The following is a 20,287-nucleotide window of genomic DNA, read 5'->3' as shown; positions in this document are numbered from 1 at the left end:
TCGCGTTCCCCCTTGTTTTCCCAATTTTCTCCATTTAAAATTTAACAATCCCCCCTCCTGGTTCAACTAAAATTTCAGGTTCCCCCTAAAGACCCCAAAAAGTTTGTGTTCCCCTAAATTTTCCCATTCCCCCTCTGTCATAAATAACGATCGCTCCCTAATTTGAACGAAATTCAACGCTGGACGCCACTGGTATCTGATATCGCCCACGGCTAGCTTGAATGGGTGTCGAGCTGTTGATAGGCGATAGAAAAAAACCCGAAAAAATGTAATTTGGTCAATTCAGTTCGTCTCGAAAATCAATTTTTGTCTTTTTTAGGTGAAGATTCCGTGATCTGTAGATTATTCAAGGATTTTACCGTATGCCCCGGAGCTATATCGTCACATTATTGGTGCCCTGGCATGACTAGAGAGCTCTGGCCTATTAATTTTTTAGGTAAGCTTAAATTAAATGCTTCAAAGTTAAATCTGTGAATCGGACATGTCCTATCTCTGTGCTGGTAGAAAAAAAATAACGTTGTGAAGATTGTGTAAAGCTAGTAGAAGGACATAAAAGACCGGAGCCCTATAGACCAGGGCTGTCAACTTTTTGGAATTGCTTGGCGTGAGACGGAAGCGTACCGTGATTTTCCGACTCCCAATGTTCATTTTGACCGATGATTGTTTGAGCCACGGGGCTCTAGACTGTGAAAAGGGGGGGGGGGTAGGAACAACAAATTATTCATGACGATGCGTGAGATTTTCCTCATTTTGCAGCTTTTTGCGTGAGATTTATTACCTGGGCATGAGATTTTACTACCGTCCTTGGCCTGAGACCGTGAGAAAGTGACCCAATGCGTGAGAGTTGACAGCCCTGCTATAGACCTTTTTCTCAGACGTTACCAATCAATCGATATTGGGGTCTAGCATTCGAGTCATCCAAACGCGATCAACTTACTTTGCGCCACGCTAGGCGTCCTGCACGGAATTGCCAGCTCGCAGTACGTGTTTCGTTCGGCACGGTGTAAAAGTAAACAATAATTAGGTATCCCAGGCAAACCTTAGTTAACACATTTGCTAGTCAGCCAAATTCGCCGAAAATGTCAATGCATATTTACATAGAAATTTAAAACAACTGTCCGAAGAAGGAAACCTACATAAATATGTTTTCTATACTTCACTTGACCCAAATATATGATTTTTTATGGTGATAAGACAATCGCACATGGAATTTTAGAGGGATTTTGATAGCAGTTCCATTAAAAAAAGCTGTTATCATAATGAGACTAAGATCTAGAAACACCCCCGAAATGCCGTTTTGGGGAATTTTGCTAGCTGAATCTTTTTGATGAAAGTCAATCTTTGACAAGATGTAACTTTGCTACGGAAAGTGCTATGAAAAAAAAGGTTTTCAGGTTTATTTATTTATTTATTTATTATTCATTAGGCATTTCAACAAAAATATACAGCAAAATTAGACCAGCAAGCAAGGGCTGCCAGGGCCCAACAAAAGTGGCAGATAAAGCACTGACATCTAAAAGATGAGTGGACCCCACCCTTGCAAGCTGGTCATGAAAATAAATAAAGTATTGCACTATAAATACACATAAAAATTACAAAGATTATTAACACATTAAAAGTACAAACATTTTTTAAAAACAGCACTAAGTTAAAGGCATGAAGCCCCAAGATACAATAAAAAGACACAATATATTGCACTTAGCCAAGCAGGATAAAACACACCACAACATAATGAGATAATGCCCCCCCCTCCCACCCTATCACAAATTCACCGCAACAAAACATAGATGTCACCAAGGATTAAATTTCTTGAATGGACTGAAAGTGGTCTCTCAAGTGGGATTTGAAGCAGTTAAAGCTATTGCACAAATAAATATCAGTGATGTGGCGGGGGAGGTCAGACCATATTTTGGGGAAGCGTTGGATGGAATGATAAAGAAAAGCATCAGTTTTGGCTTTGAGATGGTGAAAAATAAGGTGATCGGGATGCCTACTATTTGGACGGATTTTATTTAAAGCAGGCATAGCATTGCAGCAGTCAACATTGAGGAGGCATTTGGAAACAAGTGAAATGGACATGTATTCACGTCTTTGGGACAAATAACTGAGGTCAAGACGCTCCAAACGAACATTGTACTCCTCCTCGCGACGCTTCTGATGGAGAATAGCTCTGGTGGCTGTCCTTTGAACGCAGCGTTCAAGAGCATTTTGAGACGCTTTGTGTGGGGCATCCACACAGGGGAGCAGTAATCGAGGATGGGCAAGACCATGGTCTGATATAATTGGAGGAGAACCTCTGGGGGAGATTCCCCGGCCACATGGCGAATAAAACCAAGAAGTTTGTTGCTTCTTGCTATAACATCCTTAACATGAGCATCCCAATTAAGCTTATCTGAGATGGTGACACCCAAGAGGGGAAGATTATTTACCCCCGGGGTATTTACCTGATCAAGATTGATGTTGTTAATACTGTACACTGATGGATATGAAGTACGTTTACGAGTGATAGATATAAATTTACATTTAGTAGGATTCAAGTGAAGTGAATTACGAGACGACCAAACCGAAAGCTTGTCAAGATCCATTTGTAAATCCCTTACATCATTAGCATTGTAAATTGCATGATAAAGAAATGTATCATCAGCAAATTGCCCGATACCAGAGGTATCAGAGTTTTAGCTTTGTTTACTCAAGGGCTTTAATTTGATATATAAAATGATGCAGTTTGATGGCAAATTTGAATTCATCTAGCATACCTACAATAATGTGAAACAAGACAAAGAATAATTTTCAAATAGCATGACAGGTTTCCGTATCTTTTGTATTTTGTGGTATCAAAATAATCTGAAACAAAGGTATTAAAGGCCAAGGAAAGTCGATTTTGAGTTTCCCGTCACCCGCCCTCACTCATGCACTTCATTTTCTGACCCTCACTTGAATTCATTATTGTGATTTTCCAAAAAATACCGATAAAAACTGATTATATTTGCAAAAAAAATTATGAATCCCTTTATTTTTTGTGGAAAAATCAAAACATGCATTTTGCTGTCAACCTTGCAGATTCTTTTTAATATATACTTTTCTCATTTGGGCTAAACATCCATCTTCAAGTGAGTGAGCGGCAAGTAACAACACATTTTACATGCGTGTTGGTCATATAAATGAAAGGCAGAAAAATAATGAATAATGAATAATGAAAAAGTTACCTCACTTGTTTTCAGACATGTGACAGGAAACTCAAAATTCCGTTTAAAAAATTATTTTATGGAAGCTAAAGTGAAAGATGACAGAACAGAGGAGAAAATACGCAGTATTTGGTGTTTTCACACTGTGTGCATGTGGGAAACGCACATGTTGTTTGTTTACATCTGAGACCCCAATATTAGGCAAAATAAAAATATAAACATGTTTCGCGTCCCCTCCCGCTTCCTTTTTTGAGGTTTCCTCAAATATATTTTTATTTTTTGAAATTCAGTTTTAACTTTTCAAAAAATATGTCTGGGAAGTTGGAATGCTTTCTATAGCCTTGTTAAGATACAAGAAACATTTTAGGAAGGTTTTGTTATCATTGGAGGGGGTGTAACTCTCAGAACAACAAATAAAAAAGGGCCTCCTCCTTTTTCCAGGCATTATTGTATATAGGCCTACGCTAAAACAGCTGTAAGTATGGGTAATGGGGTATTTACACCAATTTTGCGATAAAAATAGAAAATAAAAAGCCCCTCCTCCTCCTTTTTTTCGAAAACCCGGACGTGAAACATGTTTTATTTTTTACTTGGCCTTATAGGTGACGTCATCAGAAAAAGCTCTATAGTACATGTAGGTATGCCCACATTGCCTATCATCAGGGCTCCTTCAACACCCAACTTGGTTAACTGTGTAATCCCCATAGGAAGGTACAAAAATATGAAATTTGGATACCGTACCAGAAACTTTACGTACATTAGAAAGTCCAAAACTGTCAATTGGTGTCCTTGATACATAAGTTATCATACAGTGATACATGTAGTGATTTTTCAAATAAAATCGCTTTTGTGTAAAATGGATCGCCATGCTGAAAAATGCTGCATTTTGCTTGCTTTTTTGTACAGTAATTCATTGTAAAGGTACACAGTCAATGATGGTCACAGAATTTGGGAAAAGACATTTGCCCATAACTTTGCTATTTTTTGTCCTACAGACGTGGTTGACCCCTCATTTTTTAAGTTAAATAATCACCTTTTCAAATAAAACAATTTCGATGTGAAATATCATACTTGAAAATTTGATGATCATAAGTACCTATAGTATTGGTTCCTTCCTCACCATGGCATGGGGCCGTGACTTCCGTAGAGTACGGTATACCTGTGACCCTCCCTGGCCATCCGGGTACTTATTTTACTAGTTCCAGTAACTGTAGGCCCTAACTCGTCATTCCTAGATGATAAAGACTGAAGTCTTGCTGGCAGGCCTGCTTATTTTACATGACACTACAGCGGTCCGGGGGGGGGGGGGCACTCAACTTAAATTTTGGTAGGGGTGTGCGGCGCGGAGCGCCAAACTTTGGGACCTGAGAACTGATTTTCGGGCAAAATAGGGGCTTGAAGAACTGAAATTAGGGCCAAATTATAGGCTGTTGAGCTAAAAAATTTCTAAATTATTTCCAAATTTGAGCTTAAAGAGCTCCAATTGTCAGAATTTGAGGCTCAAAGAACTGGAGCAGATCCAAATGTGGGGCTTAAGGTGGTATTGGATGCATTTTCTAGAAATTAGAAAATGCTTTGAGCTTGTTTTAAACAGATTAATTGAGTAGGGTAAAGTACACTGATCAATATGCCTTTTGTTTGGAGCAAATCGGACATACGGTTTCCAAAATACATCAATTTATATTTTCTTTGTATCCTATTGTTTTTGTCAATAATCAATATAGTTAATGAGCTAAAAGGACTGGAAAGGCTCATTAATATGTAATTTTTGCCAATATTTTGCTAAAAATCAATGCATAAATGTTCAGGGTACTTTTATTTTGCATACTTTTGCCCTGAAACTTGGTCAAAGTGTTTCTAATATGTTCTAATGTATTATATAGTGAAGCCGCCCTCTAATTTGCATATTTGCATAATTAATGAGCTAATTTGCATAAATGCTAATTAATTATGCAAATATGCAAATTGGGGGCTTCACTAAAAAACATATTAGAAACACTTTGACCAAGTTTCAGGGCAAAATTATGCAAAATAAAAGTACCCTGAACATTTATGCATGGATTTTTAGCAAAATATTGGCAAAAATTATATGTAAAGGGCCTTGTGTAAAGCAGTGCTGGATCACTGATCTTGGCTACCCTCTTTAAATATGTCTGAAATAAAAATAAATAAAAGTAAATGAGCTTCTCCAGTCATTTTAGCTCATTAACTTGATTGATTATTGATAAAAACAATAAGATACAAAGAAAATATAAATTGATATATTTTGAAAACCGTATCTCCGATTGACTCCAAACAAAAGGTATATTGATCAGTGTACTTTGCTCTACTCAATTAATCTGTTTAAAACATGTTTAGAGCACTTTTATAATGCCTCCATAACCACCTTAACCCTAACCCCCTAAGGGCTTTTCGGCGACGGGAAGGGAAAGAAGGAAAGAATAAAGAGAGAAAAGAAGGAAAGAAGTTGTTTGCTCTGGGTGGGATTCAAACCCGAGACCCCTCGCATGCCAAGCACTCGGTTGGCGACACTTTGCCACGGGTCTTGGGCTTCGCTGGCCAGCGAAACCATGCCTATATATCACTTAGGGCGATTGCGTCATCACACCACGTGGGATGCATGCACGAACAGCGCATATATCAAGTAGTATTTTGTAGTATTCAGGCGGGTTAGGGTTAAGGAACTGCCGGAGAGCCTGAAAAAGGGAACCTTGACCGCCGCACATACCCGTACCACCTTAACATGTGAGTGCCCCCCCCCCGGGTACAGCGGCTACACTTACATTTTTGTACGCTTTTCAACCCACAATAGATCGTGGAGCAGAGCGACTAGTTGAAGACTGTCACTTGTATGTAGCAGAGCTGATTCAGTTTGTTTACATTCTGTTTTGACCTCGAATCGAGCAAATTTCTGGGCCGATTTTGGTAAAGGTTAAATACTTAAATTGCATTTTATGTGAAGCTGAACACATGAACATGTAGAGGAGAGTCTTTATTTTTGTTGTTGGCTGGAAGCTCCATGTCTAGATGTTATAGAAATGGTAGTATTTTGACTTTTGAATCAGATTTGTTGTTAACGGAGGTCAACGGCTTGTGACGTCATTCCGGGGTCACCTATTGCAAAAAGCGGGGCACACGGGCCAAAAATATTTTTTGAAAATTAAAAAAAAAAGGAAATTTTTTTTTTTTAGAATTTTTTTTATGTCGACACACTGTCGGTGTATGCGAATTATATCGACATGTCGACATTAAAAAATCATGGTTGCCCCTCCCTATCCCTGCACCATATGATGACTCACGTGCCACGGTTTCATAGGTTCGTGGTCATTGTGCATGTAGATTGATACACCACACAGTGTCAACACCCTGTATTATAAATATTTTTTCCATACAGCTCAATACTCCGTTGAAACCAATATTCTATTATTGACACAGATAAAGAAAGTTTACATGCATTGTGTTATAGGGGCAGGGCTTGCATCTGGAACTTAACTCAATGGGCTAAAAGTGTTCCTTTATACAATGCACCTATAAAGTAGAATTGTAATTCTCAAAATTAAATATATCATAATTTTTACATTGGATATCAAAATATTACTTCTAAAATGCAGTAAAAGATATCCACAGCAAGCTGCAAGGCCCCGCTAATTATTGTACTGCTTTTCGAGTGAGTGTACTGGAAACAAAACCCTGGTTTTACCTGAAAACAAATAGATTTTCTTGTAATAGAAACATCATATGGGGTACTAGAGCATGCACAAATCGTAATAATGTGTAGAATATAGAAACTCTGTGTGTATCTCATATGATAGTCATGGCATGCTTAGCCTGAGTCGCTCGGCCTATCTCGAACAAAATCGCGTTGTGTAGATCTGTTGAAAAACGAGAGGAGTCGCTGTACTATCACGGCAATTTTTGACACAAAGATATAGGGATGATGACGATGTGCACCAAGTACCCTTGAGTTCATTTTTTTTCTGCATGGCTGTTCCTATTATTTAAAACTTACGGCCCGTATGGAATCAAGCCTTGAAAACTCCATTGTATAACCTTAAGTCTTATCTTCACGTAAGGAACTGTAAGTGTAAGAACTGATATTTTGTTAATAAAATTCAATACTGTGTACCCTGGACCAGATAGGCTCAGGACCCTCAGACCTTCGTACGGAGAAGGTCAGTGGAAATCGTAGTGATGGAGGTGTGAGTACCTCGGGCTAATAAGACCATTACCGTACAGGGAATGATTGAGGAATATATTACACAGTCAAGAGGGGAGCTAGGCTAGGGGACGCAGGGGTAACCTTGTCAATCAATGGTACGTATACAGTATTTCTATTGTCCACCAAAGTTAAGCTGCTGACATCACCAATATGTTTATCCATGAATGATCAATCCAAAATGCGCTATTTTTAGAGTAAAATGCGCACACCAGTTTAAAATGCGCAAAAATGCACATTTTATACCAAAATGTGTGATTTTTCTCTCCAAAATGTTATGCAATATTAAAGGTGGGTAACCTGTATGCCCAGCGAGGTCATGTCACACTCAGTGTGACGTGCCCTGAACTCAAATAACTTTCGCAAGCGACAGACAAATTGCAGGAAAGCGTGCCAATTTAAGCTTCCTGTAATATCTATTGCACATAACATACGAAGTCACAAACTTACAAACTTCAATATGCACTTCAAATACAGCAGACCAGCTGTTAATTATTACCGATCCTCATGATCCTGTAGAATAACTTACATAATCTTCAATTTCATGGAATCCCGTTGCTCAGAATTGCAAATCTCATTTTTATCTGTCAAATGCGCTGTGGATGTGCTCAGAGATTTTATGATGCGCTTCATTAAATCACAGGTGTGAAACTGACTTTATCCCACTCGCTCGCTTTCGCCTCATCATGGACGTGTGTAAAATTTTACGATGGCCGGGCTCCATATAACCCGTTTTGTGATTGGTTGCAAAAACTATTAATTGCAATCGTAAGCCAATCAATGAACGCGACGGCCTTAATTAATATGACCCCATGTGACCCGCCAGTAAAGTATGTCTAACCTGATTGGTTTACAAAACTACTAAATCAAAAATAGTCAATTTGTTCACCCAATTTGTTTTTCACCAAAGCCTTTCGTCTACCGATGGCCTTACATGAACCGACGGCCATCATGAGCACCCCCCTCCCCCCCCACTGGCTACACAACTGCTTCCATATGTCCGATGAAGCTGGTTGAGGTGTCATTTTAAAGCTGAAAGTGCACTCTTTCAAAATCTGTAATAAAAAGAAAATGACATTGGGCCGACTTTACTACCACTTCGTGGTGGATGGTCACAATTGTTTGGCAGACATAAAAACATATTGTATGATATTTTGCACATATATTTAGTCAATGGGGGGGGGGGGGGTGCACATACACCATGTATACATTCACACATATATCTCAATTCAGGCTAAGTACTCACTAAAGTCAAAGTTTCTCTGTTTTATATTGTATTTGTAACTAACCTACTTGTTAAAGGGGCATTTCGTGATCCACAGCCTCATCCCCCCACTTTTCCCAAAAAAAGTTGAGATTTTTACACCACTGGATACCTCTGGCTACATAATGTTTATGTACCAAATATTTCTTGCAGATTAATTCGTTTAGCAAAAATATCGCCAAATTTGAATTTGCACCAGAACGAAATTACAACACATTGTCTATGGAGCAGTGTAATACACATAATCATGCATAACTCGCAAACACAAAATCAGAATCAACTGAAATTTTGGAAATAAGCTTTTTCGTGGATATCTACTGAAAAATGTCATAAAAAGAGGATGCTAGGATCACAAAATCCTCCTTTAAGACCCCCTTTTTCAACATCACTGTCACCCAAAGACCCCATATTTTTTTATGAGCACACATGCTCTGTCACCCAAAGACCCGGCCATATTTCCTTTCGATCTGTCACCCAAAGACCCTTAAATTTTCATCTATCACTGATTTTGTTACTTCTTTGAAAAATAACAAGCCATTTTTGCATCCCTCCTCAGACACCCTCCTGCGTATACATAAAGAAGTTGCCATTTTCACTTCTGCTTTGGACACCAGGCCCTTTATGTTTCAAGCAATTTGACACAATAGTGAAAATTTGTTGAAGAATGACTTCAAATAATAGGCATACCTTTCCTTGATGTCAAAGTGCAGAGATCAGACACTAGCTTGAGTTTCGCCATATACCTAAAACCCACTCATACTGATCAATATCTTCATTTTAACTCTAGTCACCATATGTCTGCCAAGAACAGTGTTGTCAATACACTGGTTCACAGAGCACTGACTCTGTGTGATGAAGAACATCGAAAAGACGAACTCAAACACATTGAAAAAGCGTTGAACAAGAATGGCTATCCCTCAAACCTCATTCACAAGGCAATCAAGAAACAGACACAGTGATCGATTTTCGTATATTTTTTTGTGTAGCAAAGAATGCTACTCACTTTCAGATTTGAGTAGCAATTCCAAAATTGTGAGTAGCATTTTGCAACATGCTAATCCTGAATGTTCCATTTTCAGTTCAAGTCAGTGGCCAGTGATCGATTTTCGTATATTTTTATGTGTAGCAAAAAATGCTACTCATTTTCAGATTTGAGTAGCAATTACAAAATTGTGAGTAGCATTTTGCTACGCTAATCCAGGTAAATCGAACACTGAACAGACAGGAGAACGATCAGAAGAATTGGTGGACGATGAACACAAAGGCGTTACCTTCATGCCATATATCAAAGGTGTATCAGACAAAATCTGTCGGTTTCTAAACCGATCAGGGGTCAAAACATTCTACTCTAGGTCGGCCAAATTAAGAGACATCCTAAGCCACCCAAAAGATCCTCTGCCCAAGGATCGTGCACCATGTGTACTCTATACCTTGCAGTTGTGGTGAGCAATACATAGGCCAAACCAAACGACCACTAAAGGTCAGAATATCTGAACACCGAAGAGCCACAAGACAAAAGAAAGAAGAAGGCTCGGCATTAGCTGAACATGCTTGCAAAGAAGGCCATGAACCTCTGTGGGACGAAACAACAAAACTGGCACAAGTTTCTAACTTGGGGATGAGGTTGACCCGTGAAGCGTTGGAAATCAGAGTTAATGAAACTTCTACTATCAATAGAAATGACGGCAAAGACATCAGTCGTATGTGGCCCCGGGTATGTGGCGCTCTCTATTTTCAAACAACCAATCACAGAGTCGCTAATCTTATCACATCGTATGCGGCGCGCTCTATTTTCAAACAACCAATCACAGAGCCGCTAATCTGTACCACGTCCGCAATTAAGTGATATAAACGCTCATTGTGCATACAATCAATCAATCGGTCCATAAGTGGCCAAACGGTTCCTGGTAAGCCGTATACTTCTATTACAGTATATGCAGTCTACATGTTCTCTGTTGACAAGGGGCAGTCTTCATTGAACAGCTCTTCCTCAGAGCGAACAAACCTTTAATTTAGCAGATAGGCGAGGTCTGCTTGTTTTCTGTTGACAAGGGGCAGTCTTCAGTGAACGGCTCTTTTCAGAGCCACCAAAACTTACAAAATCAGCAGATAGGCGAGATCTGCTTGTTTCTGCTGACAAGGGGCAGTCTTCAGCAAACGGCTCTTTTCAGAGCCACCAAAACTTACAAATTCAGCAGATAGGCGAGATCTGCTTGTTTCTGTAGACAAGGGCAGTCTTCAGCAAACGGCTCTTTTCAGAGCCACCAAAACCTTTATATTAGCAGATAGGCGAGATCTGCTTGTTCTCTGTTGACAAGGGGCAGTCTTCAGTGAACGACTCTTTTCAGAGTCATCAGTAGACTAGGGGCGGTCTACATGTTTCATTCTTAGGTACTTTGTCCTGAAGAAGTCAGAGCTACTCCTGACGAAAGCTTGACAGTTCTAAACTTGTCCGACGGCGAACCCGCTAAAAACCCACTGATTCAAATAATAGTATTAAAATTTTCCACCAAATGCTTTCAATTAGGCCTTCATTTTGCAAAAAAGCAATAATTTACACATTAATAGAGAAAAATTGTCGATGAATGACTTCAGCTTTTTGGGCCGTCATTTCACAAATTTTCGGCTTTTTCAAATTAAAACAATAATAGTGCCAAAATGGTCCACCAAATCGCTTCAATTATGTCTTCATTTTGCAAAAGTCTCTCACTTCTCAGGGGGGCACATCCCCCTCAGACACCCCTGCGTATGCATAAAGAAGCTAGTTAACCCTTTCGCTTTTGTTTTGGACACCTGACCCTTTATGTTTAAAGGAATAATGTACACAATAATAGTGCAAGCTTGTCGACAAATGACTTCAATTGGACTGTCATTGGGCAAATTTTCGGCTTTTTCAAATTAACATTTTACACAATAATAGTGCCAAAATGGTCTACCAAATAGCTTCAATTAGGTCTTCAAGTTTCTCACTTCTGAGGTTGGCACATCCCCTCAGACAGCCCCCCTCGTCCCACAAGTGCGACGTGTGCTGCTCCAAGCGCAGATGATTCTAAGTTTGTGCCCCCCTTTTCAAAAATCCTGGATCTGCGACTGATGAGATTACTGGATATATCATTTCCCCAAGCTCTTTTGTCAGAACTGCACATGGTTTATATTATACCAAAAATTGCCAGTGGCGTAGATTTCTTTTTGACATTGGGAGGGATTGGGTTGGAAAAAATTCTTGAAATATAGAGAATCAGGCACCTTTTGGCGACAGAATCAGTTTCTGGTACAAATGCAAAAAACGGTGCCATTTTGAAGCTAAACTGATGAAATATTGTGCAAAAGTGGAATAAATTCGAACGAAGCGCGAAAAAATGGGCTTTGGTGGCTAAAATGGCCAAATAATGAGACCTTAATTTGGTCAGAAACCCACACGAAGGATTCAACATGGGGGGAGGGTGATGATTGTATGGACCATCCCCCCTGGCAAAATATTGGGGGGATTTATCCCACCCCTATCACCCGGGATCTACACCTATGCAAATTACTCAGTGAGAGTGGAATGTGAACTGTTGCTATGGTAACAGCATTGGCCACTGTCCATAAGAACAGGGCATTTGACCTTTGTATACAAACTTCCTTTGTTCATTTTTAGATTGTTACTCTGGCAAAGCTAGCCTATAATGTTTTGGAAAAGTTGGCCTAGATAATAATAATTGCTTGGTAATGTGTGCTACTTAAAAAAACTGAAAACCACAGTCAATACTTTGTCTCATGAATATCCCTGGTCAACTTCTGTCAACATTTTAATTAATTTTCAACTTTTTTGTCTTGCAGAACCAACTTGTACAAAATGGATCCTTCTGGCAATCATTGGATACCGCCCGTTCATCATATGCATCATGGAGGACAGCCGCAGCAAAATCTACCCTTTATTCTCCAGCTGGGTGATCACACCACTGACCCTCCGCCAATCGAAATCGCCACCCTGGAAATGAGGGAAATGGAGACCCAGACGGTACCCCTTTGGTCCGACCTGCTGCGTTTGACAATTCAAAAGTATATAGCGAGCAGGCTGCAACCACTGCTAGATACGCACGTAAGAGGATACAACTGTGTCCATCTGAAGGGGTTGACGTTAGAAGAGATCTTGGCCATTGTCGTGGAACGCCACAATGCGCTCTGTGTGGATAAGGAGGTGGTCGCTAAAAAGCAGTCCAAGTTGGTGCCGATCTCACTGGAACAATTCACGGAGACGGAGGCAGCTGCCGCTGCGATGGTAGACTTACTGCATACACAGCATGATGATATTTTACAGCAAGGTAACTTGAATATGTCAAACCAACCTGGTACAATGGAAGCTAATGACAATGATTCGTGGAGTACCAACTCCGGAACTGCACCCAAAAAGGCAAATCGGAAACGTCCGCTTGAAAGCACCAAGGATGAGCTGATGCGAAAAGGCGTGAAAATCATACGCTGCGACCCACCTGAGCATATCATACAGCAAGAGCAGAGCCTGCGGAAAAATCCAAGCTCCAACAAGAGGAGACATATTACTGCAAAACAGTGGTACATGTGCGCCCAGTGCGGTTTAAAATATGAGGACATCACTAAACTGTGCCGACATTCCGCTGTGCATAGTGATATAAGACTTCATAGCTGCACTAAATGTCAAAAAAAGTTCAAGACACGAGACAATCTGGCAAAGCATATTAGGGGGGTGCATGATAAAATTAGGCGGGCATTCAAAATGTTCTGTCCGTACTGTGGCAAAGGTTTCCCTTCAAAGGTACGAAGGGATGATCACGTCGCCAGCCACACTGGAGAGGTGCGTTACAAGTGCGAAATTTGCGAGAAGACATTTAGATCACAGAAGGCTCAAAACATGCATTTCATTACAAAGCACGACCGATCCAAGGCCATCAAGTGCCCTTTGTGTCATTGCGTTCATGGGTCCCGATTCCAGCTAGTCCAGCATCTGAAGATCATTCATAAAGCGCAGTTGCCACGCCCCGTCAGAAAGATTCAGTTGATCAAGTGCTTAGTTTGTAATATTGAATTTCAAACAGAGGAGATGTTATTTCAACATATCACCCAGTTGCATGGTACAGACTGCGTAATGTGTAAACGACTGGAAAAACGAGAAGTGTTTCTTACGGAAGAAGCAAAGAGGCGCGGCATGAAACCTGAGGAATTGGTGGGGAAAACGCTCGACGAACTAGAGAGTTTGTTTAAAGAAGAACGGAAAAAGGAACATGATGAGGAAACAGCACAGCTTGCTGTGGTCAATAAGAACTTCATTGAAAAGGTAATTGATATGGGAATGGATCCGGAAGCAGCCAAAGATATAAAAAAAGCAAGGCGATGGTACACACAGAAGTTGAAAGAAAAGCGGCAAGAAGAATTCCGATTAAGAAAAGAAGCAGATGAAGAGTTGGCAAGAAAAGCGAGATCGTTTATGGCGAAAAAGAAGGAGCAAGCAGAAGCGACAGAGAAGAGGATGAAGAAAGAAACCGAATCTGATGGTATCGCATATGAAGATGAAAAGACGTTTAAGAAGGAAATTTCCGAAGAAACTGTGAAATTGAGAGCAGAGATAGAACAGTTGAAGAGTACAATTAATAAGAATGCAATGGAAATTGCTTTGGATATAGTGGAGGAATTAGAGACTAAGGATGTCCTTGGTCAAGAGGTTGACAATCAGGAAATGGCAATTGTTAAAGCGGAGTTGGAGGCTCGTAGTAAGAAAGGAAACAATCAGAAATCGTTCGCAAAGAAGATAATCGGTTTACCTACTTGCAAGGAAGCAGTCGGAGATGTCAGCCCATATATTGCACTTGTGGGGACAAAACGTGAGACCGCTACTCTATCAGAATCCCTTTCCGAATCTCCTAAACCTCGCCAAAAGAGAGGGCGTTATGTGAAATCTCCAGAAAGGAGCATCAAGAGCGTGAAAGAGGAGGAGAAAATCACGGTAAAAGCATTAGGTACATCGTCTGTGCTTCCGAAAAATCTCAGCATAGCGCAATCTCCCAGCCCAGGTGCAGATCCAAACATGTGCATTGTGTACTCGCAATCGCCACAGACGACTCTGAACATGATTAAACGAGGGACAATCACATACGTTTTTGTTCGCAGCAATTCTGCAAAGATATTTGCCACACACATGCACAGCAAACCGACACAGTATGATTCTGAGTTCAGTCGCAAGATGTTTGTAAATAGTAATAATCCGGAGGAGGTCAAAGTGAAACTTCTAGCGGGAACACTTGATATGAAAATTGTGCCAATACTGCTGAAGCCAAGCCTAAACATCACTTCTGAGACACAGGATAGTGTGTCACCGCCGCCATCACCAAGTGAAAAACCAAAATTAAAATCTACAGTAACAGGTGAAAAAACTGCTCCTCCTAAAACTCCTAAGCAGTACCGTCCCAGGAACAAAGGCACAAAAAACCAAAAAAAAGTTATCATGAAAGTGAAGGTACCTGCTATTAAAGAAAAAACAGTTACAAAATGTATGACAGGCCCTTCAATGGCTAAAAAGGAGCCTGTGTCACTGCAATTGAAATCAAAGTTGGAAGAAAAGCTAGAAACTAACCCTACACCTGTAGTTGAAAGTGGGAAGCGAAATGATGCTCAGGTGGCAGATGTTGATCAAGATAGCGCAGAAATGCAGAAAACGTTGGAGACAGATTTCATTGAAGAGAAAACATTGCCATTTGTAAAGTTAGAATGCATTGAGATAAATGTGAATGAAGAAACAAGTTCCGGTGAAGCAAGTTCTGTGCAAGAGCAGCCCATTGCTTGCCCTGAACTGCAGACTGGTACTAGCTCTGAAATGTCAATGGGTGCCAGCCCTGAATCGCCAATAGGTACTAGCTCTGAACCACCAGTGGTTACTAGCTCTGAGCCGACTACGGGCACCAGGTTTGAACTGACTACTAGCACCAGCTCTGAATTGTCATCGGGTACCAGTCGTGAACTGACAACGGGTACCAGCTCAGAAGCGCCAACTAGCCCTGTACTGTCAACAGGTATCAGCCCTGCAATGCGAATGCTAGCATCCATCAGTCAAACGGGTACCAGCCATGAAATGCCAATGCATGGCACCCATCAATAATAATCCGCATGTAGACATTCACATTGCACTGACGTTACTGAGTCGCACACTTAGGCAGAAAAAAAACCCAGTTTACTCGGTCTGCCAAAATCAGGGTTGGCCCTTTAAAAAACATTTTTGTAGTTTTTTTTTAGTTTATAAAAATTGTTTTGCATAATATACAAGGAGAGCTTTCTACAGCTTACTGAAGTATTTTTTTTATTTTCTTTGGTATGCTGTGCATCGAGTGTGAACGCAGTTTAAAAGTGATAAACAATCATGCTGATTGGCTGATCAACGGTTGTGACCAGGCCCGTAACCAGGGGGTGCAGGGGGTACAACGCACCTCACCAAAAAATGCCAAAGGCCCAAAAAGTCCCATTTGCGAGCGTAGCGAGTGAAAAAATAGAGGATTTTTATGCCTTTTGGCTCCAGAAATTTCTAAATCCACCTCCCCAGTCCAAAAAGGTACAAATTTTGAAAGAAAAGGCCACTTTTTCAAAATCAGCACCCCCCAAAATAAATCCTGGCCACGGGCCTGGTTGTGACAGCAAGACAGTTGAAGCATTGGTTTTTGGGGCATAGAAGGGGTGAAGAACTTGCCCCCTCTTCACTATCGATGGTCACCGGCACATATACAGACCATGGAAGAATTAAAAAATTTACTTGAATCTATTTAAAATGCTTGAAGCCAGAAATAAGGTACAATTACCGAATAGGGTGCAACTTGCTAGACTTGAGTCAGGTCCTTGTTTACGGAGTTTAGGGTTTAGGGTTGGGGTAGGGCAGTCTTGTAATAAGACTAGTAGAGTTGCACCCTATTCGGCAATCGCTCCTAAAGTCTACTTTTTCAGAAAAAATATTGAAATCAGCCCTTTTTTTGAGGAAAATTCACAAAATATCCACTTTTGATCCCAACCTGTAAAATTCTGGATCGATTGGCGAATACTGATTTCAATATTTTTTCTGAAAAAAGTGGACTTTATCTTGAATTTATCCTACAAAATGGCTAATTTTTAATAATTTCTCAGAAAAAAAATGGCCAATATTTTCGCGATTTTGAAGATTTTGTCAATTGCGCGAGAATTAAATTTCGCGGTTTTGATATTGATACAATAGAAACCTAATGCAAAAGGTTATTTTCGCAAGTTTTTATTTTCGCGATTTTATGTCCACTCGCGAAATTCGCAAAAATAAAAACCTCGCGAAAATTTCTACTTTTACAGTATATAGAGTACCGAAGTGATGACGTCACAAAAAACTTTTTTTGCATTTCAGCATTTTCATGACCATATTTCAGTAGAACATGATGAAAAACATCCACAGTCCAAATTTGGTGGGAATCGGATCATGAGGGCCAGATATACACATGAATACCTAATGGGGCTATATTGAAATCATGTGCTAATTGGCCTGGTTCCAACCAGTTTTGAACCAGGCCAATGTTTTTGAGGCATCATGTTCTACTGAAACATGGTCATGAAAATGCTGAAATGCAGAAAAAAAAAATTTCATGACGTCACACTTGGGTACTCTATGGACCATTTCAGGAAAATTTGTGCTGCAAATTAACCAGTAGAATTCAATGGCATAGGGTGTAAAACTGTTTAACATGGTTATTATCAATTTTGTTTTGTCAAGAGAAGCGAAACATTTAAATTTGGTTAAAGTATCAACATTTTAATTTTCCAGAAATAACACACTGAGCACTTATAAAGTGCTATACCCAAATTTATCTATTGATACACGGGCAAAATTGTAAGTCGTTTATAAATCATAGCTCTACACGTATGTGATACCAGCAGCATATTGTAGCTGTACATAACATAATTATTTTCAGCTGCTTCATTGTATGCCCAGCATTGTAGAACAGGGGTAGCGCTAGGTTGCTTTTTGGGGTCCCGGACCCACCAAAATAGAGTTCGGACCCCCTGTTTTTAAATTTTCTGCAAGTTCAGGGGTCCCTGCAGACCCCAAGTTTTTCAATCTAACGCTATTTCAGACATACTGTTTATGCTGCATTTGTGCAACTCGGACTCACCAAACTCTACTCCGGACCCCCTACTTTTTAATTTCCTGCAAGTTCGGGGGTCCCTGCGGACACTGGAGTATTTAGTTCTAGCGCTACCCCTGTTGTAGAGACACCACAGTTCTGTTTTGTACATATATATTTTACCAAAATTATTTATCGGGTGTAGCAATAGGGCAAAATGCATAGTGATGGATGTTGAGATTTTACAAAAAATGGTTATCACATAGTGATGGATACCTTTGTCAAATGTGATACCCGATTTTATAACCATTTTGAAAATAACCTTTGAGGGTCTACATTTTAAAATAAATACATAAATTGTTGAGTATTAATGACAAGTTTGTACTCTGTGTCCAATACAATTCACCTACTGAACGTTTTCCTGATGTCTGCATTTCTTGATAAATCTTCTATCGACATCCGTCTCAATATAATTTTATAAATCACCCTGGTTAGGGTAAGACATTTTGTCACTTAGTAATACACCCGACGAATTAATACATTGTATGGTTTTACATCACAATTCGGATTTGAAAAAAATGTGGAACATTTACAAAATAATTATATACCTAACAAGAAAAGGTGAAATGTATTATTTAAAATTTAAAATGCTCAGAATCCTTGTGATGCATTATGTCTATGTGCAGGGGTGTGATTCAACTGGTGAAATAACCTGAAAGTAGCAGAAAAGGGCTAAAAATCAATAAAATTGCATGAATTGAATTTTGGCCAAAAAAATCGAAGAAATCGGGAAAAATCCTAAAGAATCACACCCCTGTATGTGTAATATGTTTAAGTATTCTTTGTGAAGAATTCATTTATGACCATGATTTAAGAGTTACACTGTAATGCAGCTTTTGTATTAAAAAAAGCACCAGAAGTCTTGAGCATATTGGGCTATTCCAGTTGAAATCCATACACCCTTTATAGAAGACATGCCTTAAAGCCATATTATAACATTTTCAAACAAAATAGATGAGCATTTCTTTGACATAAAATGTTACCTTTTACTGTCACTCAGATATATCCCCTTTTGTTTTTGAGCCGAACAACTACGGCAAAGCAAAGAAAATTGGAATTTACTACCAGCGCACATGTCGCCAATTCCTTCGGTCATTTTGTGGTACAACCATCACCGTCCCGCATGCCGTGTACGTACTATGTGTTATGAACATTGACTAATAATTCCATTGTAATAATAAAGCGCTGGTTCCGGCATTTTATTCAAAATCTCGGATTTTGACAAAACTACAGCACCTAGAGTCTTGAATTTTGCAGGGTATATTGGTTTTTAAAGTACAATTTAATCGTGTAAAAAAAGGAATTGTAAAAATTCACTGAGGGCGTCTTCCTCAGCAAATCTGAAATTCTGGGCGATCCTTCATGTAATTATTTCATGTAAGCTAATCTTAACTCTAACTCTTAATTTTATGTGAAATTACATGTCACAATTTTATATAAATATACTCCAAATCATAAACTTTCTGTGAATAGTCTGCTTTTGGCCAGAATGAAGATTTATCTTGTAAAGGTCTGCATAATTTAGAAAAAAAGGTCATTTGTCAGGGATAGCGCTAAAAGGGTTTTTTTGCATGTTTTTCTCATTTGGGCAAACTTATTTACTATAAATCGTTCAGGCCCTCGTGTCCATTTTACGTGCCGAACTCGTAAAAGTTACCACACTACATCAATTCAAGATTTTAATGTTACAATGGTCCACAAAATGTGACACTTTTTTCAAATTGATATTTATCAATAAATTAGGGTTTCATTCATATATTTTCATGACTAAACGATTGTTTAATAGCATGCAGCATTGAGTCCTTTAGTACGTCACTGTGTCAGTAATATTCTACAGCCACTAAAAAGTATGCAGCCGGCCTTATTTCTAACACTGTCAATGGTTTTTAGAGCCAATTACAAATACACTACTCAAAAAAAGTAAAGGATCCGACTTATTTACTAGCAATGTAGCATTTATATTTTACTGACCTGACAGTTGCGACCATATTGGGCGTGCCACTGCGCCACTGAATATAATGCCTTACTTTGAAAGTTAGGCCTAAAAAAAAAATGTTTGATTAGCGTAACATTTTAGGGTAGGTAGGTCGGGATTCTTTTTTTTTTTTTTTTTTTTTTTACTTTTTAAGTTGTAAATTTCTTTTGATAAAGGCTTTGGAACTTTTTTTTTTTTAATTTATTTATTTTTTGAAATTTTTTGAAATTTTGTTATTTTTTTTGCAAAAAAAAAAAAGTTAGGTCGAGCCTAATTTTAGGGTAGGTCGGGTTACGCCAATCAAACCATTTTTTTAGGCCTTACTGCTGCACGCCCTTACCAAAACGTTTAGCACCCCCTCTCCCCTGCCTTTATTTCACATATGTGAAGTCAGCTTATAATTAAGCATAAAGTTCAAAGTTTTGTCAATTTTGTATTGAAATAATATAAGTACATCTTGTGCAGGTGCATATTACGTATGATAGGGGAGAGCGGGGAGTGTTC

At 39.3% G+C, this 20,287-nt stretch overlaps 1 protein-coding gene across 1 annotated transcript; it reads left to right on the top strand.

Annotated features, from left to right (window-relative positions):
- The first annotated feature begins 247 nt into the window (after positions 1–247).
- LOC140169944 (uncharacterized) lies at positions 248–15,871 on the top strand. Its single transcript, XM_072193254.1, has 2 exons — positions 248–436; positions 12,488–15,871. The coding sequence occupies exon 2, from the start codon at positions 12,504–12,506 to the stop codon at positions 15,774–15,776; it is 3,273 nt and encodes a 1,090-aa protein (XP_072049355.1). The 5' UTR covers positions 248–436; positions 12,488–12,503; the 3' UTR covers positions 15,777–15,871.
- The last annotated feature ends 4,416 nt before the right edge of the window (positions 15,872–20,287 follow it).

The sequence above is a fragment of the Amphiura filiformis genome, chromosome 14, assembly GCF_039555335.1.
Source record: "Amphiura filiformis chromosome 14, Afil_fr2py, whole genome shotgun sequence".
NCBI classification, from domain to species: domain Eukaryota; kingdom Metazoa; phylum Echinodermata; class Ophiuroidea; order Amphilepidida; family Amphiuridae; genus Amphiura; species Amphiura filiformis.
This window is presented reverse-complemented; position numbering and strand designations above follow the sequence as displayed.

Coding starts and splice junctions, on each gene's coding strand:
- LOC140169944 (XM_072193254.1), top strand. CDS start 12,504: ATGGATCCTTCTGGCAATCATTGGATACCGCCCGTTCATCATATGCAT.